The 27622-nt window shown below is 37.5% G+C and overlaps 1 protein-coding gene across 1 annotated transcript; it reads right to left on the bottom strand.

Annotated features, from left to right (window-relative positions):
- Nucleotides 1-6545: 6545 nt before the first annotated feature.
- LOC122292296 (NADH--cytochrome b5 reductase 1-like) lies at nucleotides 6546-27383 on the bottom strand. Its single transcript, XM_043100553.1, has 9 exons — nucleotides 27105-27383; nucleotides 22321-22462; nucleotides 22062-22152; nucleotides 21444-21521; nucleotides 9776-9856; nucleotides 9574-9663; nucleotides 7736-7801; nucleotides 6907-6993; nucleotides 6546-6802 (listed from the first exon to the last, which is right to left on the bottom strand). The coding sequence occupies exons 1-9, from the start codon at nucleotides 27211-27213 to the stop codon at nucleotides 6710-6712; spliced, it is 837 nt and encodes a 278-aa protein (XP_042956487.1). The 5' UTR covers nucleotides 27214-27383; the 3' UTR covers nucleotides 6546-6709.
- Nucleotides 27384-27622: the final 239 nt, after the last annotated feature.

The raw sequence follows: 27622 nt of genomic DNA, 5'->3' as shown, positions 1-27622 counted from the left end.
AGCAAGAAACCTCTCAGCCATGTCCTGCCAACTAACGATGCTTCCCGGTTGTAGAGATTGTAGCCAACCTCTAGCCTTGTCCCTCAAAGAGAAGGGAAACAATCTCAGTCTAATGGTGTCTTCAGTAACACCATTAATCTTCACAGTATCACAAATCTCCAAGAACATAGCCAGGTGAATATTGGGATCATCAAGTGGTGATCCACTGAATTGAGCCTGCTGCACCATGCTAATCAAAGCTGGTTTGAGCTCAAAGTTGTTGGCATTGATTGGCTGGCGCATTATGCTCGAGTAATTTCCATTCACAACTGGCCGTACATAGTCCTTCAAGGTGCGTGGTAGTACCTCACGATCTTCTTCAGCCATGACTAGTATCTTATTTCTTCTTAGTGATCTAAGAGTTCTTTCAATCTCCGGATCAACAGGAATAATGTCACGAGATCTAGTACGGCGCATCCAATGTCAAAAACACACCTGTAGAACAAATTAAAACAAAATTCTAAATTAAAACCAAGATTACTTTGTATCGATATTGACAAAAAGAATAAGAATAAACCAATCCCCGGCAACGGCGCCAAAAACTTGACCGGTGCAAAACTGCAAGTGCACAGTATCGTAGTTTTATAGTAAAGTAATAAGTAGAGTATCGTCCTCAGGGATTGGTACCTTACTCTTGCCAAATACCAAAATTTTACTAATCTCAATTTTATCTAGAGGAATCGCTAAGGTTTTTGTAGTTGCAAATAAACTTAGATCAACTCAAAGAGAAATAAGCAAAGAAAATAAAACTGACTTTCAAAGATCAAATTCAATGGGGAAGAAACCTTCTAGGAAATCGATTTCACCATAATTCTTCACTATGCTTTTCTCATCCAGCTAATTTAACTTAAACCTCTTTTGTCTATTAGCAAATCTCTAATTCATCCAAAAGCCTCTTTCGATAGTCAATTGGAAGTGATTCTAGTTTATCAATTCACACAAGAGTATGCAAATTAAATAATCAAGAACGCAATAAGACCAATGATTTAATTACTACACAGGTTCATACAAGTCTTTCGATCTCTATACTTACCTATGCTGAAATATCCAAGATCTACCCTATGATTCCCTCTTTCGATAGCAAATCACAAGATTAATAATCATCTAATCAATGGCCAGTTAATTAGAAGCATTAAACTCAGAATAAATCAGATAAACAAATAGAGAATTGCATTAAATTAGCATGGACAAACAAGCATAGTTCGGAATTAGGTTACATCGTTTTCCTAGAAAGAAGAAAATTTAGCTCATGCTAGAATTGGAATTCAACATAAACGAATTCACCATAATTGTTCTGAGAAGATGGGAAGAAGAAAATAAACACTGAAAAATCCTCCTTGCAGCCTCAACTGGTCGTCAAAAGCTCAAGGGAACGATTCAACGCCTTTCTCCCGTCCGTGCTCGTGTATGAATCCAACGTACGTGCAATAAATTGGAATTCCGTCTCCAAAACAAATGATTTGAATCCCTCTAGTTATGTTTTTCTCTCCCAAAGAGTGTTCTCTAGTCAAAAACCGCGGCTCTAGAGTGAAGAATGGCCTTTTATATGGTCCCACGGCGGAAAACCTAAAATCTGTCAAAATACGATGTTCGCTCGAGCGGGGTGTCGAGCGCGCGTCGAGCGTTCGACTCTGCCTGATTTCGCTCGAGCGGCCAATGTCTCCGCTCGAGCGATCTTCGTTTTTCAGCAACCTGCTCGAGCTCCCTGTCGAGCGGCAGTCGAGCGTTTGAATCTGCCTGAATTCGCTCGAGCGGCCAAGAGCCTCCGCTCGAGCGAACTTGTAAAATCTGCAATATGAAATTTTGCAAGCCATCAAGGCTCTAGAGCGGGAGTCTGGATTGCCGTAGAAGCTTTTCTTTGAAGTTTTTCTCTTGCCCTCTGCTCTCTTTTTCAGCTACATTTTCTTCATTTCTCTTCTTCATTAGTGTTCTCTTCTAACTTCGGAATCTGCAGGGGGTCAAAAGGTTAGCCAAACATATAGTGACGAGCTAAGAAGCGGTTGAGAGGGAGAACCTGGGACTTCGGTCTGACGACACTCCACTGCGCCAGCGAGGAGTGGGAGGAGAGAAGTTTTTTGGAGGTGGAGCTAGCTATGTCTAGAGAGTGGGCCGTGAAATCCCAAGACTCATTGAGCAAGCTTCAAGAGTCACAGGACTCACTCTAGGCAGAGAATGAAGAGCTGGGGAGCCTTAGAGATTTTGATGACCAGAGGGTCAAAATGTTAGAATAGGAGCTCTCAACCTTGTCGACCATTGTAGATGACCAAAGAGCCTTGTTGTATACGGCTAGAATCCATGAGGAGGATTTATTGGGCAAGTTGAGAACGGCCCACAAGAGGATAGCCACCCAGGACGTGGTCATCAGGGATTAGTGGAGTGACTTGTCGCAGGTGTAAGAGGCCGCTACCCGCTAGAATGAACAATTGGGGAGAGCCTTCTATGTTCAGGATGAAGCTTGGTCTCATGGGTATCTTAAGGGTTTAGAGAGAATGCGCAACTACGTCATCCTAAATCCTCAAGAGGGTTCCAAAGCGTTGGAGGCGCACTTGTGGGCCATTAAATTTAAAGACCTCAAGCCTGATCCAACCATTTTTAATCATGCCGGTGAGATCAGGAGAGCAATGATTCCATATGTATTCATTCCAAAGAACGATGACCCTCCTGACCTTCCTCCTGGGTGTGACACCGGTGTTGGCTTAAGAGGAGACGGCTTTGAAGAGGTCGAGGCTAACCCCGCTGAGCCTAGAAAAGAGCCAAGTTCTCTTAAGGCAGGCCCCACTGACCCCAAAGGGGACTCAAGGGCTACTCGCGATTGATCCCATTTAGCACTTGATGTCATGTCTCCTTTTTTTCTCCCTTTTTTCTTTTCCTTCTTGCAAGCAATGATGTAGCTTTTTGTCTTTGTTTTCTGTTTGTAGAGATTATGGACACCATGTGTCGCTTTATTTTTTTATATACATTTTATGCGATAATACATCGTCTTTATGCCATGATTACGCTTTTATGTTTTTGGCCTTTTTCTTTACACAATCTATTTGCCTGCCCGCCATGGAGATTTCCTTTTTTCGAATGGGATGCTTTGTATTTTGTTTCTTTGGTTTTCTTGACGTACACTGGCTTTTGGTTTCCCAACAAGACAGGTTCAATATCCGTTCATGAATTTGCAAGGATCTTGGGTAGTTGGCTATTAACGCATATCTGTTAGTCTCCCTGTATTTATGACATTGGATAACACTTGCTGCATTCATCACGGGACTCGTGCAAGGCTCTTCATGAGATTTGTGTTACACTCAATAAGGCTCTAGGGTATGCATGCTTCCCAGATCTTCGGGAAGGAACCGTCGTTCTTGGCCTACGTATAGTCCCCCATGCCTTCATCATTTGCCATCAACTCTCCCTTCTTGCTTTTCAAGCCCTTCAAAGCTTTCTTTTCCCTTGTGCTGAGCCGCTATTGGCTATTTCTAGCTCCAATGGATTTTTTGGCCTTAGGATAGTCTTTTGGTACTGCATCCTACAGTGGGCTTTTGTGGAGGCAGGCACGTGGTAGTCTCTTGAGGCTTTCGAAGGATGTCTTCCGGAAGCCGTGGCACCATACTCCACTAGCACTAGCCCCAGGTTGTGTCTAACCAAAAAGCCTCATCACCCCGCTCGGTTTACACAAGGATAACAAAACAAACCAGAAAACAAAAACTAAAAACAAACGGACAAAACGCACAAAGCAATGGTGCGTGCAGAGCAAACCACTCTTAGAGGAGATCCGATGGTCAGTCGCTGAAAACCACGAGTCTTAGGTCCTAGAAAAGCCACGTTTTGAGTCGGCTGGTGGCTCCACGGTGACGCGTGATAGCCACGTGCTGATGCAATCCAAGACTCCGTTCAATGCGTGCGGGCTACACGCCCCTCCGTTTGGCGTCGCGTTTGGTGGTCTTGAAGATCGGCGGCTGTCCAATGTCCTGGTGGGGCGCGTGTTAACAGTCGACGGCTGGAAGCAACCCCGTCGGTACTCCCCTTTATTACCTAGAAACACAAAAACAAATGAAAACGAAAACAGGAAAAATGGAAATTAAAGAGAAATGGAGGGGGAAGGGAAGAGAAGGGGGGGGGGGGGGGAGCTAAAGTTCCCACCCCGTCGATCGCTCAAGAGTGTTTGGGAGTTTTGAGAGAGAACGGAGGGTTTAAGAGAGAAGTTCCCAAGCCTGGCCTCATTCACTTTGATGCCGACTTGTGTTTGTTGCAACAAACACCATTCAAATCCAACCAAATGGACAAATGGTCAAAGTAAGTTGATGAACCACCTAAGATTGATCACAAAATGATCGAGCCTTTCCCAAATAGAAGAACCACCTCTATTATTACAACAAATAAACTTTGGGCCAATAAACCCCAAATCCCTAAGCTCACATTCTAATAAAATCATTCTAAAGTCAAGTAATTGATGTTTAGGTCTAGACCCCATTACTCACTTTCAGCAATAATTTCATTAAAATTTCAAAAAATTAACTAAGATTGGTCCTCACATCTCCACAGTGTACAAATTAGGTGCCAAGTTTCCCACCTCTTAGCAACATTAGGTTGGCCATAAATACCTGTTAGAAACCACTGTTGTTTCTAAGGAACAAATTCATCTAGTATTAAGACATCAATATGATACTGTTTGAGTAATTCAATACAAAAAAGTTAACCTCTCTTTTTCATAATAAAGCCAAGTTTCCCACCACGCTCAACACAATCGTCTGATAAATAATTTTTAAAATCCAACAAAAACTTATATCTCTCCATAGCATGAGTAGCTAGTTTTATTTATTAGAAAAACAAAACATCAAAATCTTCCATCTTGATTAAATCACGATATATTTTAATACCACGTGAGTTTTTAAGCCCATGAATATTTCAGCTTAGAGGTTTCATGATTTCTGACGGGGTCGGGACCCAACCTAATATAAATATGTATAAAAAGTAACGTGTGATTATTATTTTTTATTCTAATTTCCTTCGTCTGTGGGGTTCTTTTTTGTTGTTATCTGTTGTACCTTATAACTTTAGTCTCGTGATTTGCAACAAATTAAATAATAAATAATACAAAAGCCACGTGCTTTTGTCAGCAAGCTATTGCAACAACTTCAAACCTACATCGATGTATGCAATTATGATTGTTAGTTTCATGGATGTATCGATCGGCACGCACCTAGTTTTTGGACAAGAAAAAGGACGTTGCTTCGTCACAGAGGATTATCCTCACCGATCAGTTAACTTTTTTTTTTAAAAAAAAAAATTCTTTTAGCATTTTTTAAACTATTTAGATATTTTTTTTAAATAAAAAAATCACATATGTTTTTAAAAAAACATTGCTTAATCACTAAATAAAAAAAATTTAAAAACAACTCGTTCGAAAATTTCAGTAAAAATCATATGTAAAACTTGTGTTTTCTTAAGAAAAATACTACTCTCACTGAAAGTGGGTTCATTGGATTCCAAATTTTTTTATTTAATAATTAAAAAATATTTTTTAAAGAAGTCATAAACATTTTTTAAAAAAAAATTAAGTGTATAAAAATGAAAAAAAATTTTTAAAAAAAATTTACCCTTATCACAACCATCTCGATGGGTGTGAATAAAAGAAAAATTATGTTTATTATCCTTGCATCATATATTATATATTATTTTTTATTTTTTATTTATTTTACTTAATAAAAATGTGATATATAGATAATGAGTGGAACAACTTAATTAATTTAATAAAAATACAATTAATAAATTTAAATATATATATATATTATATATGACGTATGAAATGATAAAGTAGCAATGCTATCCAATAAAACGTTGAAACAAGACTCGGCAATACATTGTTTGTTCATTACGGTACTTTATCACAACACGTGTACACCCTTTAGTAAAAGATTAACGCACCTAGTTACATCTTACTCAATAATATTATAATGTATTTAGAAAAAACTTGTCACCACCTGTTGGGGATAGTCCGACAACTCTAGGTTGACCAACATGCTAACATTACTCTATAGAAGAGAGGTCCGTCTATCCTCGATGCAAAACTCAGAAATAGAGCCTTTTTTTTTATTCTACATTAATAAATCATATCCTAATGCCCTTGGGAGTTTTAGACTTAATAAAATGCCCTTCTACTTTGACATTACTACAAAAATATCCAGGAATCTGTCTTGATACAAATACAGCTTGCGAGATTTCTAATTGCTAACATGGAAGAAGGTCAAATCAATGCAAGGACAGAGAACATCAGTTTCAAGATCAAAATGCATACAATGAAACTTTTTTCAACCCAACTATTCCAGCACGGGCATAAGTTTACGCCTATTTGTTGGATTTGATATGAAATGGTTCTCTAGAAAGCATTGAGAATTGAGAAAGTCTTACCAGTGTAAGGTCGAAAATATGTGAAATGTTTTGAGTGACTTGCCCTGGAAAATCATCGTCCTATTTCCACGTATTTGACGATTAGCTAGATTAATAAAACGGCAAGATAAAGGAGCGTTTAAAAGTGTCAACTCAATAGCTTGAAATTGCAGGGCACGGGCCTTTCCAAGCAGGTTAATTGTTCTAACAGCTCCCTTTGTAAAAACCTCCAATCTGATAATCCTGGAATTACATCAAGGTCTAATTTTAATGCTTTTACAGGATCTCCATCAGAGGCTTAAAACTGGAACTGCATCTCGGGAGCGTATCCAAGATCACCAAGTATGGCAGCCATAGCCTTGTTCATTGGTGGTGGCCCACACCTCAATATCTGTTAAAAAAAAATGGGACACAGATTATTCCTAGCTACTGGCATATTAAGTAACTAATAAGAGAGGCGAGACAGGTTGAAGGAGCCATCCCTCCTAATCTCACCTGAATATCAGGTGCCGGTGCGGGGCAGTATGTTTGAATCATTTCCTTGGATACAAAACCAACACCACCATCCCATTCTTCTGGTGGCTATAGATTGTATTCAAAGTCAGTATAACAGGTTAACAGAAAACAATCAAATCTACAAGAGAATAACTTCTTATAAAGATTCTGTGCTTTCATGGAAGTGGTGGAGCAGAAAAGGGTGCGATGCATATGGAATCAGCACTAATATTAAAACTAAAAAATAAATAAATAAAATAAAATAAAAAATGATAGTTGTAGCCTTGAGTATGCAAATACCATATAATTATTTTGAAAAAAGTAAATAAATACATGACCTACATGAAAAAAAATTAATTTTTTAATAGTAGACTCCACTCTTTCAAAGCGACTACATGAAACTTGTGCACTTCACGATTGTATGTAGCGTTATTCTAAAAAAAAAAAAAACATTAGGAACTTATAAAAATAGAATAAGGATATAATCCAGGATTATAATGGAATGCAGTTTCGGCATAACATTGGTGACAGACCTGGGGCTTACTCGCGTGTAATAGTCTGGAAGATTAGATTTCCTTTTTCATTTGATGATTTTATCATAATTTTAATATTTCGACACTCATGTTTTAATTCTTTGTGACTTGATGTAAAATACAAGAATATATAAACAAGAAACTCAAGCTTTGGGACTTCATATTCCTTTACAATTCCATACTCTCTTTTCCTCATCTCCTATAATATTTCATGCAGAAATATAATTAATAAACTCAATTACTAAAGATAGGAAAATGTACATTACATAGTCGTCAATTCAAGTAATGAATAATACCTGATTCAGAACATAGTAGACACTGAAGCGGTTGGGAAAGTTACTGGCAAGGTTATCCAGCTCTTCCTGTATAATTGCAAGGAAATTAACTTAAATATTTAGCAACTTCTGCTATCCATTAATTGCCAAGCCACTTGTAACTTAACATTCACTACTTGTGACCGATAATTCTCACACGTTGAAATTTCAACTTCATAATCCACAATATTTCAAGGACACTGTCATCACATAATGTCCAATCTTATGCCCTTTTTGAGTCATAAGCAAACCCCTTTTTTCTTTTTATTATTTTCATATGAAAATCTAATAAAATACTTCCACATTCTTTAAGCATCTACCCTATCCTCATTCTCCAAAAACATCACGTACAGTATGCTTCCAGAAACGATTATTCTCACCTGTCAGCGTCAAAATAATTTGAAAAATGCTACTTAGTCTCATCAATGTTACCGCTCAAATATATTAATTTTTTTTATTTTACTTAATGATTAAGGAAGTGATTATTAGTAAAATTGTATATTTTTTTAATTTTTTTCTCAATGGTTATGGATGTTAAAAAAATATTTACAAAAATTTGATAAAAAAAAAAAAAACACATTTGGGCTAGTGGTACCCCAATGTTAAGTGTTGGGCGGCCCGCTAGCACCACCCAAATAATTTTTCACCATGGGAAATGTTTGGGAGCCTGCTGGGGACTACCGCTGGGCTTTTTTTTTTTTTTTTTTTTTTTTTTTTCTACTTAATGATTAAGTATGTTTTTTAATAATGTTGTATTTTTTATAAAAAAAAATTCTTTAAAAGTGATAAAAATAAATACATTAAAAATAAATACACAAAACTAACTAGCGGTAGCTACCAGTGGTGGCTCTAGTGCGCCACCCTTTCACCATTCATTTAATAATTGTTTTTTAAGAAATTGACTCCTTTCAAATTAAGTCATGACGAGAATGGGAAATTTAATCACTGCAAGAAATCACACGTCCCATACCTGAGCCTGTCTATGGGAAGGTTTAAGCATTGTGTCAAATATCACTAGAAGGTACAGCACAGTGTGGCCTTCACAAAATGCTGGAGGCTTGGGTTAAGAAGTTTTGTTGGTCTATAATCAATCACTGACAAAGCTATGCATGCTAGCCATATTTTATTCATTCCAGACCAGAAATCGGTTACTCAGGCCAGATAACCGATCCACCTAGTAAAAGGCAGATCACAAGATCCAGTACCGCCCTACACCTGGGTGGATAGCAAGATCCAGTTCGCATCCCCTTTTTTTAAAATAATAAAAAAATATACAATACATAATTAAATTGAGATTAAAAAAAAAGTGACCCTCATGGGTCCTTTCAGCAGCCCAGGTGGAGCCTCCTACAGGGTGGGCCTTGCGGGTCCCTTTTTTGGGGTGGGGGTTGTTTTTGTTTTGGGGGGGGGGGGGGGGGGGGACTACGAGGTGGCTGATGGTGAGAGGGCCACTCCTCATGGATGGCTTTTTTTAAATTTTAATTTTAATTGCTGTTTTTATTTTTATTTGTACTTTTTTAAAATTTTAAAAAATTCAGCATTTACAAAAAAAATCTAGATAAATGCATATCCGCCAGGATGTAAACGCTTATCCGGATCTAGATATCCAAATCCAGATCTACACCTGAATGCTGATCCGGATTTCATCCAGATTTGCCTTTGATCTGGATGAACAGTACTAATCACCTATAGGCAAAAGGTTGTATGGACTAAATTGTGGAATAAAAAGTTTTAGAGGCACATAGCAAGCATCAAACATGGATAGAAGGTCATGGGAGTCATGTCATGGTAACCCTAGGTAGAGAGAGAGAGAGTTTTGCCTTCAAAAGAATGTCGTCATGTGTGACATTGGCATAAATGAGATGTACGTTAGTTTTGTCATCCGAGTCTTCTAGTATGGCTCTTGTAACCTGAAGAAACCAGAAAGAAAAAATATTATAAAACTGAAAGTATTGATAGACTAAAGAAGGGATTCAAGAAAAGCCCTCAAGTCTACACTGACTACACTTCAAAATACAATACCTGGAACATTGGAGTAATGCCAGTTCCACCAGCAAGCATCCCGAAAGCTCTAACTTGGTTGGGCTGATACTTGAAGCGTCCCTAGAAGCAACAATAATTACATTATTAACTATTTATTGCATTTCCATATTTTTATATCAACTGGTGATTCGACGCATTGGAACATTTTCTGACTTTAAAAAACTTAATAAATGAATCACTCGAAGACCATTAGCAATCCCACAGAGAGAGAGATGCAGTGTGGCATGGTGAGAAGCTGAATCTGCTGACACAAAAATATCAATCCTTTATATATCTCAAAGAAACAACCCCAAGATCAAAGGCAAATAAAAAAAACCCACCTAAGCGGATTATACACTTGACTGAAAATAAGACAATAACTAGTTTGACCAAAACCAGCCTTAATAGTTTGACTAATGAAAGAAGTCAAACTCGGACAAAATTCTAAGAAAAGCAGGATTTATATAAATTATCCATGATAGCTCAAGCATAGGTCGCACACGCATTGCATGACCTGTTTGTCGCCACACCATTTCACTTCAGCCAACATGCAAAAGTTGAGCAAAATTCTCCAAAGAAATAGTGACAAAACTTGCTCGAGTGGATCATCACGCAAGGGTAATGCAAACTCTTGGCTTTTGTAATTTGAAATCAGTCCCACAACTTGCTCAATTGAGGGCCGCACAAAATTCCAATTTTGTGAGTTTCTCCATCTTCAAGTCTCATTCTTGCCATCGAACCTTTCCAAGAACCAATTGGCAATGTTGTATATGCCATCCTCCTCAGGTTACCCGAATTTGGGTCTCATCAAAAGAATCAGAAGTGAAAGGAACAATGGGGTTGACATCAAATCTATTGGATGTTTTAATGCGACTTGGAAGCTTCAACCATTATGCACTCAGATTGATCTTCTCAATAATTTCCAATGGCCAAATATTTATTGTAGGCAACTCCTTGTATTCAACCATAGGAAATTTGCCTTTAGATGTATTGACCCACACAAACTCACCAACATAAAACTCTACCACTCAACGGTTCTTGTCCACACTCATCTTATACGTAGCACTAGAATCCTGTAGATGCTTTTACATTCATCTTATAGACCTTTTAAATATGAGTAATCATATCCTCTGTGCTTTGGCATTTACCCACTTCAAATCATGAATAAGAGCAAGATCAAGTGGGTCATGTGGATTGTAGTCATAAACAACATAGAAAGGTAGCAAATTCCAGTTGATTAAATTCTGATCCCACGATCTGAGATGATAACCAACTAGACCACAAAGTAAATACACCGTGCACAATTGACAACTCTGTCTGCCCATATATTTGCAGATGATAGGCATTGCTGAATTCCAACTTGGAGTTAGAGAAATGCAATAGACACCCATAGATATGGTTCAGAAGGTGGGTATCTCTATCAAATACAATGGATAGTGCTAGGTTTACCAAAAATATGACTAAACAACATTATTGCATTTGAGGTCGTCTTGCATGCTATTAAGTGAACGATCTTTGAGAATCCATGCACTACTACAAAGATAGTTACTATCGTGTTGTGTTGAAGGTAATCCAAAGACTAATCCATGCTAACATTGGTACAAGGTTGATGAAGAATGGGAAATACATGTAAAACCTGGCGTTGTAGCCTTTAGATCATTGGCACACCCTACATCCATCACAAATATGGCAACCTCTCTATTTTTAGACTAGGCCAATAGAATTGGATGTACACAAGCTTCAGAATCTCGACCTAACTCTATTTCCTAGACAACTTTCCTAGCCATCTGGGAATGAATTCATGAATGAAATGTCAATAAAAGAGCATCAATCCATGAAAACCACGCATGCCATGAACAATAGTCGGAAATGGTCACTCCATAACATCCATCACCTTAGATTCAACAATAGACATACCGAAGAAAAACGCAGTATCTATCAACAATGAGCATTTAAATATGGCCGTAAATACTTCTCCCTCCTAAAGCCCTTCAATATGTACAAAATTATTGTAGGTGCAACTCAATGCAAACATTGTAGATCATCAATCCATGAAAACCACACGTCATGTACAATAGTCGGTAATGGTCACTCCATAACATCCATCACCTTAGATTCATCCATAGACATACCCAATAACAACACAGTATCAATCAACAATGAGCATTTGAATATGGCCATAAATACTTCTCCCTCCTAATGCCCTTTAATATATACACAATTACTGTAGGTGCAACTCAATGCAAACATTGTATATCAGGACATCAATTAAATAAAACACCAAGAATACACCAATGAAAGACTGAAAAATCTTAATTACCAATTCATGACTATTTTAGGAAGGGGTAATTGACATCCCAAAGGGCATTACCAACCACTCATACAGCCCTCAACAACTTTAAGGATGTCTTCTACTTCTCCAATACGGATACAGACGTAATAGTAGCCACTTTCCAGATCCAGTTTTGTTAACATAGTAAACCCATAGAGTTGGTTCAAACAAATCATCCAACCAAATAATAAGAAAGACTGAGGGTCTCTAGAATATGAACTTTTGCCAACAAGTTCTCCACCTAACTCTTGGGCACTTCATACTCCTTAGGACTCATACGGTAATGTGGACGGTTAACAAGCTGGACCTTGCACCTAGTCGATCCTGCCCCCCCAAAACATATAAATCTCCTAGGAAGTAGGAACACATCAATAAATTCATCCAATAAATCTTTTTTTGCTACCATTCCCTTACTGTGAACACAACTGTGGAATCCATCAGCTCAGGTACAATCTCTTTCTTTGATAAGAGTTTTTTACATTCCCTAACTAATGGTTTAAGTTCAACCTCAGTCAATAAGAGTGCAAATTTCACCTTATCAAAAACAAAACTGTATGTATCATGCTTCCAATCATGTACAATTGCTCTAGCATATGACCAAGGTCTACCTAACAGAAGATGATAAACATCCAATGCTTTTTATTTATATAAGTAAAAACATCCAATGCTACCATATCACACCACACACTCCCTTGTATTTCAACCCAATGAAAAAGGCTACTAATCAACACTGGCTGTCACCTTGTTTCTTTTTGAGCAATGCCAATTTGTCAAGACTAAGATGCTTCTCCGTCTCCAACCTCAACTTCTTGGCAACTTTCTCAAATAGAACATTCTTACAACCCCTAAAGTTAATCAGAAGTCTGCAGACATCACCCTTAACGGTGCAAGTGAACTGGAAAAAAGTATTGCGACACCAATCATCACCTTTTGACTTCCAAGGTGTAAAGCACACCATCTTGACTACCAACAAAAGTCCATCATCACCATGGACAAGTTCTTCCCCCCATTCCTTCTCAATTCATAGTTAGGGCCCTGCTCTGCTCTGCACCCACTGTAGTCTCACCAATGGTCTCCTGAAATTCTATAAAAACTCTATACATATTGTAACCCTTCTTCTTTTCTTTTTCTTTTTTTTTTTTTTTTTTTTTTATAAGTAAGAATTTTATTAATAAGAAACTACGCAGAGCCCAAGTACACAGTTCGTATACAAGAGGAGAGACGTATACAAGAAGAAAAAATAGATACAAGGAACCCATGAACATTGAGATCATTAAAATCTCTAGTCATTGTCCAAAGAAATGACGTTTTACTTCACTTCTAAGCTCCTATACCAAACATTCTTTGTTTTTGAAACCCTGGTCGTTTTGTTCCCTCCAAATACATCATAGGAGGCATATGGGGACCATCCTCCAAATTACTATAATTTGCTGAATAACATGAATGTTTCTCCAACTGGCTAGGAGATCAAAAACCCTCCCTCGCATTGCCCAAGCTATTCCAACCATGCTGAAAAAATCATCCCACAAGGCCCTGACAACCTCGCTGTGAAGAAGAAAATTGTCCACTATTTCATCACTTTTCGAGCACATACAACACCAGTTAATTACAACGATCTGCTTTTTTCATAGGTTGTCCATTGTCAATATCTATCCCCAATGATGCAGTCCATACAAAAGAAAGCAACCTTCTGAGGGGCCTGACTCTTCCAAATATTCTTCAAAGGGAAAGAATTGTTCTCCTAATTAGTAATGGACTTATAGAAGGAACAAACAAAATTCTACCTTTATGGATGGAACCATCGCATCTTGTCTACCTATTGATTTATTATCCCCATTGAGTACAACAGGTTGAAGAAACCTGCAAAGAACCTGACTTCCCAATCATGGGCAGCTTTACGGCTGTAAATAAACAATGCTACCCAATAGGTAGCTTGAATTTGGCTTGATTAAACTCGAATTCGACTCAATTCGATTATTAAATAGGTTATTTGTGAGCAAAGATTAAACTCAATTATTAAATTATACAAACTCGTACAAAAATCACCTGACTCAATTAAAGTTCGTGAACATGGCCGTTGTGTTACCCCATACCAACCGTTAAGAATTTGGGGTATGGGATCTTGGGAAGGAAAAATTCTTGCTCTTTATAATGGCTCCAATGGACCTCCAATTACATCATTGTCTAGACCTTCTGGCGTATAGGCCTAGATGTGTCTTTGGCCTAGAATGTCTTATTCGAGTCGAGTTCAAACATCCAAAAAAGCTTGATTCGTGTTCAAGACAATTTTGAGCCCCATTTTTTAATAATCAAGCCGAGTTTGAAGGGCACTACTCACTTGAACTCAACTCAATTACAGCCCTAGGCAGCTTTGATAAAATTGACATTCCACTGAAGAGAACCACCAGAATCTCCATCCGCAAATGAAGCCTCTGGTCTACCAGCAATTCTATAAACAATTGGAAAGGTGTCCTTAAGTGTTCTATCTCCACAACAAATGCCATGCAAGAATCTAATCTTGGACCTATCTCTCACCACAAATCTTATGTGCCCCTCCCTCTTGTAATGTTTTCCACAACCCAACAACATAAACTTCTTGCAACTCCATGGAGCACCATCCTCCCCAAGGACTACCTGTAACGCCCCAATGAAAGACCCAAATCACATGGCCTATACTCCAAAAGAAGTAGTCAATGATACAATTGGAGCCCCATTGGAACCTTATAAAAAGCAAGAACATCTCCTTCCCAAGCAACGTGGGATCCTATATACCACCTACCCTTATCCTTATCATATGATGTACCACAATCTACCCCTCTTAAATTTCCGGCATCCTCGTCAGACCTGTCTTTTGTAGATGGCACAGCTCAAGTCTCATATTTTTTGTTTGAATAATCTATAATACCATTTGTAATGTCCTAATGGAATGTCCAAACCACATGGTTTATACTCCAAAAGGACTACTTAATGATACAATTGGAGCCCTATTAGAACCTTATAAAGAGCAAGAACTTCTCCTTCTCAAGCAATGTGAGATCTCATACATCACCTACCCTTATCCTTATCATATAGGGTATCATAGCACCATATTTAGAATCAATCATTGCCTTCCACAAGGCCTCCCTCTCACTGTTATAGCACAACAGTCTTTTCTTTTCTATTTTTTTTCCATTAGTATACAAAAATTTTATTGATGAAATTGATAGGCATCGCCCAAGTACACGAGACATATACAAGAGCGACACCTATGCATTAATGACTAGTGACACAAGGAAGTCATGGGTATTGAGGCCATTAAAATCTATTATAATTGACCAATAAAATAAAGTAGTAAAAAAGATAATTCTTAGCTCATGAATTGGCTCCTCATGATCCTTGAAACTTTTTTCATTCCATTCCCTCCAAAGACACCATGATAATCAAATTGGACCATCTTCCATATTGCTACAATTTGCGCACTACCACGTAGGCCTTTCCAACTTGCAAGGAAATCAATAACCCTACTCAACATCACCCAAGCTAATCCTACTCTAGCAAAGAGTTCATTCCATAGAGTCCTAGCACAATGAAGTAGTAAGTGATCAACAATCTACCCACTCTTCTTGCACATGCATTACCAACCCATTATAATAATTCGGCATTTCCTTAAATAATCTAAGATGAGGATCTTTCCCAAAGAAATCGTCCACACGAATAAAGCTGCTTTCTTCCAAAGACTTTTCACTGGGAATAGGTTTGCGTTGTACATGACGAGAGACTTGTTTTTTATAGGTAAAAATGTATTAATATCAATAGGTGTAACCAAGTACACTGGATGTATACAAGAGAAAATACCTAGCCCATAATGAAGAGTAAGCACATAATAGGGAACAATGCCCAAGAGCGAGAAATGATGAGAGACTTGTAAAACGAACTAACGCCGAACTTCCCTTTCTTCAAAGGATGTCAGACAATCTTATCTGCTACTCCCACCCTTTTAGAACACCATTCATTTCCCAAGAAGGGCCAAATTGAACATCCATAGATTTCAAATCCCCAACCCACCACAAGAGGTCGGATAACATAACTTTTCCCAATTGACTTAACATGAAAATGTTTGACTCTTCACCCAATCCACTCTAAAAGAAATCACATTGGAACTTCTCAATACAACCCACCAAGCTAGCCAAAAGTGGGAAAGGGAATAGGAAGTAAGTTGGCAACTTTGAGAGTGTACTCTTGGTTAAGGTGGTATGACCACCTTTTGCCAAATACAACAACCTTACTTTTTGTGTTGGTTATGGAAGCCTTTCCAGGGTTAAATCTTCCAATTTGCGAACCCATGCTCGGTCATCACATCATCCCAGATAGACTTTGCTTTGCAAAGGCCAACCAAAGGGGGTGGGAGGGGGAGCGTATTTCATGGGCAAAGACGAAAACTTGCACCCCAAAGTTTTGGCCAAACTCTGAACATTGTTCACATGCCCCACTAGAACCATTTCTGATTTAAACAAGTTCACTTTTAGACTAGAAACAGCTTCAAAGAATAGAAGAAGTGCCCTTAAAGATTGGTTTGGCTTTGAACCGCCCCCACACAATATTAGCATATCATCTGCGAACAATAAATGTGGGATGCTAAGAACTCCCCAGTTATGTCCCCCACCGAAAACTATCGTTAACAAGATTCTGGTTAGGACTTCCATTATGATAACAAATGAAGGAGGAGATAAAGGATCAGCCTACCTTAGCCCTTGAGATCTATTGAAGAAATCAACCGGGATGTCATTCGCCAAAACAAAGAGGTAAGCTGTGGATACACAATACATGATCCATGAACACCACCGTTCCCCAAATCCACACCTCTCCAATATTTGAAACACAAGACTTAGACACTAGTTGAACCCATCCAATTGGGTGGAAGTTGGTTTCCCTCTATTTTGTGCAGGGCATGGAGCCACATTACAATTTGGGGGACTGGTTTTACACAAATGCTACCAACATCATCTACTATTGCACCCAATGGCTTCCTAACAAAGTCTGTTCTAGAATCAATGCCCTCTTATGCGCTTTAGATCCCTTATGCTTTTTCTTTATTTTTTTATTGGCACCAGGTGTCCAAAACAAAGTTCCAACTAATCCCGGGGGGCCCTTGGCAAGGAGTTTCCCTAAAATAGACCTCAGATAATTTAAGGAGAAATACTCCCAGTCCGATGGCCCCCAAGAAGTTTTTTGCACCCAAGATACATTGGATCAAAGAAATTAAAAGTATTTCAAAATTGGCGTCTCATACATTGTAACATCCGATCCCAAAAGATTGATTTTATTATTATTATTTTTTTTTATTAGATATGTTTTGAGGTAGTAATTTGGTTTTGAATAGGATTCATCTTGATAACTATAAGTCCCTTTTTATTCTCTGTTTGATTTCTTAATCAGAAAACTATTTTTTTTCAAACACTTCAAAACTCCTATCCTATCGGTTTTTCTTTCCTCGTGGGAGTAGTTCTCCAAAGTTTAGTTGAATTCAAACTCTCAACTCTAGACTTTATCCAATTTATCCTGAAGATTCGTGGCATCTCCCTCTCCCTCATCTATAAAAATCCCACGGGACCTTCAGTTTTAAACACAAGAAAATCCAGTTGACACATAGAGAAACTTACTTGCGCAGCCCCCTCATTTTTCCAGCCACTGCCAACCATTTTCAGTAAGTTCCTGGCAGGATCTCTCTCTCTCTCTTGCCTCGCACCATTACTTTTTCATCTGCTGTACTCTCACTGATATCACATGCTACCCTTTACTCTCATCTGTTTTTCGAGCCTTTGGAGTTCTAGAAATAATTGTTTAAGTGGGCGTTGGGCTTAATTTTTCCAGTCGGTCAAACTGAAACATGGGGTCTCCTTTTATGATTTATTTCTATTTTTCCCAAAATATCCATGTTGTTTTGAGTTAATTCCAAAAATACCCCATGAGTTTTGTCGTGTATCACCAAACCTTATCTTTTAACTGCAGTAAGAAGTCTCTAGATCTCATTGGTGGTGAAATTCCATTTGTGCCCTTAAAACTTTGCTGTTGAATTTCTAAAAAGCCAATTATACTTCCAGCTTTTTACGGGTATGACTTAATAGGCTTTAAAGGTGTTTTTATTTACATGGCTTTGCTGTATGGCTGGAGTTAATTTTAAAGTTGGGCTGGGTTTGTTTTAAATTGGGCTTGATTCTAGTATATTTCAGAATTTTATCTTAATAGTTAAGTGAGTTGATTTCTTGTGGACTTGATTATTTTAATGGGCTGGTTGTATTTACAGAAACTGTTCTAGTAACTATAAATGGGTTTTTTCTGTTATTAGGGCTGGGCTGAAATTTAAATCAGACCAAAGTTTTACTTAAATAAAATATATTAGTCTTAGACTCATTTTTTTATAGAAAATATTGAAGGGCTTTTAAGCATATTTTAAAGTATTCTTTTATATTGTTTCAGCTTATTATCTTAGTTATTATTCCAATTGACCTTTAACTAATTTTTATAAAATTATTAAGACATATGTTTACACAGAATATTAAGTATTATGATATGAGTTTTGGAATTATATTATTTTATGTAATCTGTTTATATTTGAATATTTATTAAATTATCTTTTTGGTATTAGTTTGAAGTATTTAGAATGCTACGACACGTTTTCTAAAAAAGTTTATTAACGTCTAGTGCCTCGTATAGGTTACGAGCTACGACGTGAGATTGTGAAAGCAGCGCTAAGAGGTAATTAGTATGATCATATAATTGCATGTGTACTGTAAATTTTCTAATGGTGTATGGAAACATGATGGTTGTCTACGCTAGGCTACAAGCTGAGTCAAGATTAGATTCCCTTCATGATATTTGATGAATTATGACATTATGCTTGTGTGAATGAATTGTTGTTTGATGGAGTAAATAATTCTAAAATCAAATGGAAGCCATGAGATGTTCATTAAGTCAAGTATGCCATATAATAAAGTAGCTAGATCATGTATGCCATGCTCATAAAGTGATTAAATCATATATGTTATGTAATGTCATTTAGATCAAATATGTTATGTAAAGTACATATAGATATCAGATCATTTATGCCATGGAATGTTTATGTTTAGATCATATTGTGCCATGTACAAGAATATGCCATGTTATGCTATTTCATTTACAAGTATATGCCATGCTAGAAAAGTTCAATATATTAAATAAGTTCTCATGCATTAAGAAAGATAAGATGTTTAAGGGTGACACGGACCTAAGCGTGTTCACCATAAGCTATGTTAAGACAGTGCTACGGACCTAAGCGTGTTTCACTTCAAGTTACATTAAGGATGACATGGACCTAATCGTGTTCATCACAAGTATTGTTAAGGATGACACGGACCTAAACATGTTCATCACAAGATATGTTAAGGATGACACGGACCTAAGCGTGTTCATCACAAGATATGTTAAGGATGGCACGGACCTAAGCGTGTTCATCACAAGTTATGTTAAGGATAACATGGACCTAAGCGTGTTCACCACAAGTTATGTTATGCGGTGCCACGGATTCAAGCGTGGTTCACCTTATGTTAAGTGAAACATGGACTCAAGTGTGTTTCACTCCATGTTATGACAAGTTATGGGGTGCCATGGACTCAAGCGTAATATAATAAGTGAAAGACAAGATAAACAAGTAAATTATGCATTTATGTTTATATGTTCGCCATGATTATGTATGTTTCCGCTCATGTTGATTATGAATAGACATGCTATGAGAATCTGTGAATGGTATATGTTTGTTTGAAGAGTCTTTCAAAAATTAAGTCTTGTTAAGTTATATTTTACGGTATGATATACTATTTACTGAGTATTCGACTCATTTTTATTTGTTTGTTTGTTTCTTTGTTCTTCTCTGTGTTTAAATATCACAGATGATGGTTGTAAGGACGTAAAGTTGGAGGACCAGGAGTAGACCTAGTGCAAGGACTTAGTTCTTTTATGTTTTTGGATAAAAAGTCACGCGTAGGGTTAGTTTATGTTTTTATTTTACATTTTCAGTTTTAAGTTTTCAAATAAACAGTTATGTTCAGTTTAATTAATGTTTTCAATAAATGTGGTATTTCAAGATATGAATCTCTTTACCGGACAATATGTTATGTACGTTAGTAACATCTCTATCCTACGGGAACGGGGTGTTACATACATCCACTAAATTGTAAAACCGGGTGATTATCGTACTCCCTCAAATCTACAAGTGCAACCAATCTATAGAACTCTGCAGTATACTCATCAATCTATCACGTGTCCAACTTGAGGTTTTGAAGGTGGTGATACATCATCCTCACGTAATTGTGGGTAAGAGAGCTGCCCTCGTGTGCTTAATCAATTTCATCCAACTAATGTACTTCAATTTTCCTTGGTAGACTCAACTTTGCTTCAACCATTTCCACAATACTGTAGCTCACAAGGCAAATTTGGTAGCCACCAAAGGTACTCAACTGTCATCAGGAACCTTCTTGTAATCCATTACATCCTCTGCAATAGTAACCCCATACAAGAACTCTTTAGGTTGTAGATGAATTTATGATTCTAAGAACTCTTTTCATAGGGTCTCTCAAGCTAAATGTTCACTGTCAACTTGCTCAAGCCAACATCACACAAAAATTCAAGTAAAATCCTCTAAAAAATAGCCATAAAACTCGCTCAAGAGTGTCTTCATGAAAACTATCATGTTGTGCCTTCCAAAATAAGTCCCATAACTCACTCAAGCATAAGCCGAGCAAAGGCCTCATAAAAGTCCAATTTTTTGCAGGTTTCTCCATCATGAAGTCTTCTTCATGCCCTCAAATCTCTGCAAGAATCAATTATCAATCTGCTCTACACCTAAGACAGAGGGTGGGAGGGATAAAATTGATTCCCAAGTTTTCTGGAATTAGTAAACTAAAATATTCTGCATTTTGACACTTGTATCTGGACTACAAATTGTATTTGCACATATAGCTAAAAAGTAATGTTCAGTTGTTAACAAAAATATGCATATAACGTATGCTTTAGGCTTTGGTATCTCCTTCATTTAATCTATTTCATGTATGAGTGAATGTGAGAGAGGACTAAAATGTAATAGGTCATCACCATTTATGCAATGTGCTTTTTAATGCTCATAGAGATCAGCTCATTCAATAGACCATACATGCATTCCCATAATCAATATTACTCTTCAGTTTATTCAAAGTAAATCATGTGATAATTAATTAATTGGCTCACTCCAATTGAATCGCACAATTCAACATGCTACATGGTCTAGGGGACCATTAGAAAATATATCAAGTCAAAAATAATGCATCTCAAAGGGAGTGACTTTACCTTTGGACCCTTCACAGCCAAGTAATCACCTTCACACATCTCTCGAAAATGGTGGGACATCCTTCCTTGTGGATACATCTATTTAAAAATGAAATAAATAAAGTAACATAAATAAATCCACAATACTTCATTGAAAATATCGTCAATTCACTATTGGTGTAAAAGCTTGTTATTTACACCAGCCAATGAGAGATCATGACAGGCTCTTGTTTCTTCTCAGATATAACCGAGAAATGATAGCCCAGTCTGAGAAAACAAGACCCCAAAATCTCCGTCTTCAACCCATCCAACCTCATCGACACTTTTTGTTCAAAAAGGAGGGAAATCTCTCTCTCTCTCTGGTTCCCTTTTAGAATTTCTCCCTTTTAACTCTCAACTGAACCCTGAAAATAAAAAATGAAACAGAAGCTATGATCTTTGTATTTTGGGAGTTTTATCCTGAAACTCTGCTTGGGAGTATTATCTCGTTTTATTTGAGAAACAATGAGATTCTGATGTGCCAATCTCTCATTAGGCGGTGTAAAACCAAACTTTTCACCATATCCGGACAAAAGATGCTCTCTAATTCATTCATGATAAAATGTAATTCAACAATGGTAGGTTGCAGAGTATGTTAACCTTTATAACTAATTCAAAGTATCCAACATCTGAATCCAAAGTTGTTGGTGTATATGGTTTGATAACTTCTTCACCAAGACCATCTTTTCCTCTGGAAGAGGACGGAAAAGTGTGAAATCATCATGATAAAACATAAAATAAAAAGTTTCATTCAAGCAGTACACACTCATACTTCAGCATTTATTCTCATTAAAAAGTAAACTGGGCATTGGCATTGTTTAATGATGTGGACAAGTAAGAGACAACTTAGAAATCAAACCTGCAACTCATATGCTGTCCAATTGGAAGACCCAACACAGAAGTTGGTGTAGGAAGAGAAAATCTGAACTTAGCCACATTATGACTGAGCTGGGTGCGCTTGACAAGTTTAAATTCCTTGAAGATCTTAGGGTCCAAGCAACCTATTAAGGCACATCTAAGTGTCATTGAAAATTGCAGATAAAGAGAGGCATGCCACATGTATGTATATGCACACAAAAAAAAAAATTGAAGCATGGGGTGAATAGAGAATGCAGATTAGTGAAAGGAGCAGAAAATGAGGTTGTTTTAGTTTGAATAACTAAGAAGGAAAATCAGCCGAAACACCCCCACAGCTTCTAAGTCCCCTCTTGTAATCTTTGGATCTTTTGTATGATTGCCATGACCTCAATTCTCAAAGCCTACATAAGTTTAGGTTCAAGCGTTCACTCACCACAGCTTTCACTCACCGCAGCGTTCTCCAACATAAGTTTGGCTTACAGAGACACCAAGACACCTAGGTACTTGTAATACAAATTGTACTAACTAATTCAATAACTACCTTTTTATCGAATTTTGCACTGCAAAGTAATGTTATTGAATCATGCAAATTGTATAATTCATCAGTTCCCCAGTGCTACAAAATCAGTCATCCAGTTTATTGAGGGCCTAAATATGCTAACCCTCCTGAATGTTTTATGAAATAAAAAACTTGTTTTGATTATATTTCTTGAGTTAAAAAGAGAAAACTACCTGTCATGGAGCAGCCTAGTGCTCATAGGGTGAGCTTGGGATGAGCTGTAGACTTAAGAATAGTTTGGAATCTTTGGATAAAAAAGAACTTTGAAAATTTCTCAGAAAGTTTGAGAAAAGATTTATGTTTTTTATTGGGTTTTGTAATAGTTGATAGAAAAACTTAGATAAAGGGTTTTTGAAACGCAGATGATACCCTACTCTTTTGTGAAGCAAATAGGAATCAAATCCAAGCTCTACGGGCATTGTTACTTTGCTTTGAAGCAGTGTCGGGGCTCAAGGTGAATCTTGGTAAGTCTGAGATGGTTCCGGTGGGTACGGCTTCAAATATACACAGCTTAGCTAGTTTTTTGGATTGCCAGGTGTCTTCGTTGCCTTTGAAATACCTGGGCCTTCCTCTGGGAGCTACTTTCAAGGCTAGAGCGATTTGGGATGGGGTAGTGGAGAAGATAGAGAAAAGATTAGCTGGCTGGAAACGAATGTACTTATCGAAAGGGGGTTGACTCACTCTTATTAAGAGCACCCTTACGAATCTTCCTACTTATTTTCTATCTTTGTTCCCATTGCCAGAAGGGGTGGGAAACAAAATTGAGAAACTCTTCAGGACGTTTCTATGGGGGGGCATGGGGGAGGAGAAGAAATTCCATCTAGTTAGATGGAAGACAGTTTGTGATCCAGTCGTACAGGGGGGGTTGGGAGTGTGACTTGAGAACCTTCAATAAAGCTCTTTTGGGGAAATGGATATAGAGATACCAATCAGAGGGGGATGCATTATGAAAGGACATCATTGTCGCTCGCTATGGAGATACATGGGGCAGTTGGTGTTCCAATGAAGGGAGAGAGGGGTATGGTGTGGGTTTATGGAAGTTTATAAGAAGGGGGTGGTCTTGTTTCGAGAATCATATTCAATTTGTTGTGGGAGAAGGCAATAGAATCAGTTTTTGGCGGGACGTGTGGTGTGGAGATCATGCTTTGGAAAAAGTTTTTCCGAACCTTTATCGCATTGCTGCTAATAGAGAGGCTTCGGTTGCAGATATGCGGTCCCTCTATAATGGCACTATTCAGTGGGATGTTCTTTTCAACATGAACTTTCATGATTGGGAATTATCTTCTGTTTCAGATCTTTTCAGATCTTTTCAGCCTTCTATACTCCATGGGGACTCCTATGGCACAGTGTGACCGTGTGAAGTGGAGGTGTAATAATCAAAAGAAATTTACGGTAAAGGCGTATTACAAAATTTTGACCACACAAAACCTCCCTCTGTTCCCTTGGAAGAATATTTGGCGGACGCGTGTACCCTCCAATGTAGCCTTCTTCGTCTGGAACGCAGCACTTGGAAAGATCTTGACCACGGATAATTTGAGGAAGAGGGGGTGTGTAGTGATGGATTGGTGCTATATGTGCAAAAAGAATGGAGAATCTGTGGATCACCTTCTATTACATTGTGAGATCACAAGGGAGATATGGGATGAGATTTTCCAAAGGGTCAACATTGCTTGGGTGATGCCTTTGAGGGTAGTGGACATCCTAGGGTGCTGGAGGAAGATACAAGGTTGCCCGCAAGTAGCAGCAGTATGGAAGATGATTCCACTATGTATCATGTGGTGTATCTGGTTGGAAAGAAATGCGCGCTGTTTTGAAGACAAGGAACGCACTATGGAGGAGCTAAAGAACTTTTTCTTTCAAACTTTATTGTTTTGCTTTTCTGCTATTGTACTAAATGGGGACAATGTCCATGATTTCCTGTCTTTGATTCCTCGCTCATAGAATGTTTTTAGGTACCTGATATATACTTCCTGTATACAAGGGCCATGCATGTTCTCTTTTGATCAATAATATTTATCTTTTACTTATCAAAAAAAAAAGAAATATGCTTTGTATTGGGTTTTTGAAAATAGGTAGGAAAATTTGAAAAGTTGTTTAAATACAATATATTTTTGGGTTTTTGAATTGCCTAATACACAGTTCTGATAGGTGGGATTGTAAATCTGGAATTTACTCCCCAAGGGTGGGCCCAAAAGACACAACCATGGTGAAATCCCACGTCATTAGAAAACAAAGGAAAAGTAAGAAAACAATAAAAGCATAAACATGTTATTTTTTCTGAGCAAATTTGACTATGATGCACTGAGAGCTCTACTTTCCTTCTCTTCTATTGATATGTTAAAAAAATCAACTAAACAGATAGTGCACAGCCAAAGTACATGGGAGGTATACAAGAGATGCTAAAATAAAAATAATTACAAATATATTTCTTTATTTCCTATCTTTAGCAAAAGATTGTAGATGTATGAATCCATATAATAATTTACCTTGTATACAACAAAATTCCTACACTCGGTCTATTGTCGGTACCAAGCCATGTAAGTGGATACATAATTTGAAGAAATATACACTCTCTCATTGACTAGGAGTTGAAGAGGTTCATCTGAAATTCCCCAGTTAAAAAGAGAGGGCCCTTTAGCCACCTTGCTGTCAAAAGCAGTTTTAGCATCTGGATGCTGATCTTTAAGTTCGTCTTTTACATTTTAATGGGATAACATACGGGACTTAATGATGAGCCAAGAATTTTTACTTTTCAGCCGCAGGTCATAACTCATAAAAGGGCCCAATCTATTTAAATAATCAATGTTTGATTAAACAAGCCTTACTACTTTGGAAGCCCGATAATTTTTTTAAAAGTCCCCGATACATTATGATTATAATGCATAATTATGTTTTAATAATAAGATTAAATTCTGCATACCTTGACAGTCCCAAGCTTAGAGGGATGAGTATTTGGAGGCTTGACCTGCTCACAAAGCAGCATTTATACAGATCCTCTTCTCTCAAAGATCTTCCCCATGTTTATCCTCACAATCATGTTACCGTAGAGATAGCCTTAAAAGTCTCATCTCTCTCAATTCCTTTACTCACTTCATCTCCTCTGCCCAGTCGAAGATCGAATTCACTGAGAGCCCAGTCTTTAGCAAATCACAAGACCGCTGCTGGGTAATTAGTCTTCACCATTCCTAAGTTTTCTTTTTCCTTTCCTCCCGCAATCTCTTTCTCCTTCACCAGTTCTATCCTTCTAGTCTCGCTCAGAACCAACTCTTCTTTTTTTTTTTTTATGGTAATGTTTTATGTTTTAGCCACCCAGGTGAGCAAGCTGGCAAGGCTTAGATAGAAGAACCAAGTGTCAATGAAATCAGTGTGACTAGTTTGTTTAGATTTTATGTTAGCATGCTATTTTATCTGTTTCCTTCCGCTTTCAAGACTCCAATTATGTTTTTATATTTAATGACTTCATTTTAATGAATAATTTATTTTTATGTTGGATCTCTTACCTGCTGTGAGTTACGTAGGTATGTAACGTATCTAGCCTATGGAAAGACTGTTACAAATGGTTTCCTAGGAATTTTAAGTAAGGAAAATCGGCCATGAAGTTCATGGGACTAATATAAAATCCTCTGCCGTTGTAATGACCTAGAGCAGAATGAGTTCCAAATAACCATTCTGCATTTGCAAGAATGCGACAGTAATATAATATTCTGAAGTCCATGTTTTTGTAAACCACATACGAGCACGGCAGCAAACTACTCGCCACACCTAATTGAAATCTGAAATTTTTTCTGTTGTTTGTATCATGCTTTTCTCGTAAGTGTTGATATAAAATCTTAAATATTTATCTTCTTCGTTCATCAATTACAATAATTAGGAACAACTATCGTTGCTTTAAATTAATAACTGTAGTTGCTTTCTCTCCGATCAGTTCCGTCTTTTGAATCTATATTAATGCATCATACAGATCATCAATTCTAACCTGAAAGGTGCAGTTCTTAGGAGCATTTTAAAACCAAATGGATGATACAATCATAAACGAACTCTAGAAAAGGAAAAAAAAAAAAAGTTGCCATGTACTTGAAACTTCTCGCTAACTATAATTAGGCTTTAGATAAAGCATCACATTGCACATGCAAACAAAAAGAAACAATATGTTGGGAATCAGAGGCAAAGTAAATTGAAAGATAAAAGCCGAAAATGAGAAACGACGCGAGGGGCGAAAGCCGAACCTTTAGGTTTCTTGGTGAGGTAGTAATAGTAGGAGGTGCCTGCGGCAATGGCCACGAGAGCCACGGCTATGCTTATCATCTCTGCCCTGTGAGACTGAAACAGTTCCATTTTGAGAAGAGAGGGAGAGAGAGGTTTCCGCAGTGGAGGCACTTCAGCGCGACTGGTAATGAAAATTCTGGTCCGCAATGGAGACGAGAATTATAACTCTATATTTATAAGGACTAAAAACACGGGGTGCAGGAAAAGAAATTTTCTGGGTTGCTTGGATAGCTGCCCACGAGTGTGCCATGTGCCGCGTTTACATTGCCCAAAGATTCTCCAGCAATAAAAATGCTCTTTTGGCGGAGTCAACACAAATGAAGAAGAAAGTTGGTTGTAATTTTAAGATTAATAAATTTACACTTGTAGAAGGTATAAGTCTTGTATAACTTTTTTTCTTTAAATAAATAAATATAAAATTTTTATAAAAAAAAATTAATCTTTTAATAATAAATCTCATTTTTTTTGTCAAAGTAAT

This window comes from Carya illinoinensis, chromosome 13, assembly GCF_018687715.1.
Source record: "Carya illinoinensis cultivar Pawnee chromosome 13, C.illinoinensisPawnee_v1, whole genome shotgun sequence".
Taxonomy (NCBI): Eukaryota; Viridiplantae; Streptophyta; class Magnoliopsida; order Fagales; family Juglandaceae; genus Carya; species Carya illinoinensis.
The sequence above is the reverse complement of the archived record's forward strand: the minus strand, read 5'-3'. Positions and strand labels throughout refer to the sequence as shown.

Coding starts and splice junctions, on each gene's coding strand:
- LOC122292296 (XM_043100553.1), bottom strand. CDS start 27,213: ATGGAACTGTTTCAGTCTCACAGGGCAGAGATGATAAGCATAGCCGTG. Junction 9,857..21,443: donor TGGCTGTGAAGGGTCCAAAG/GTAAAGTCACTC, acceptor TGTTGCTTCTAG/GGACGCTTCAAGTATCAGCC. Junction 9,664..9,775: donor GCATTACTCCAATGTTCCAG/GTATTGTATTTT, acceptor TGGTTTCTTCAG/GTTACAAGAGCCATACTAGA.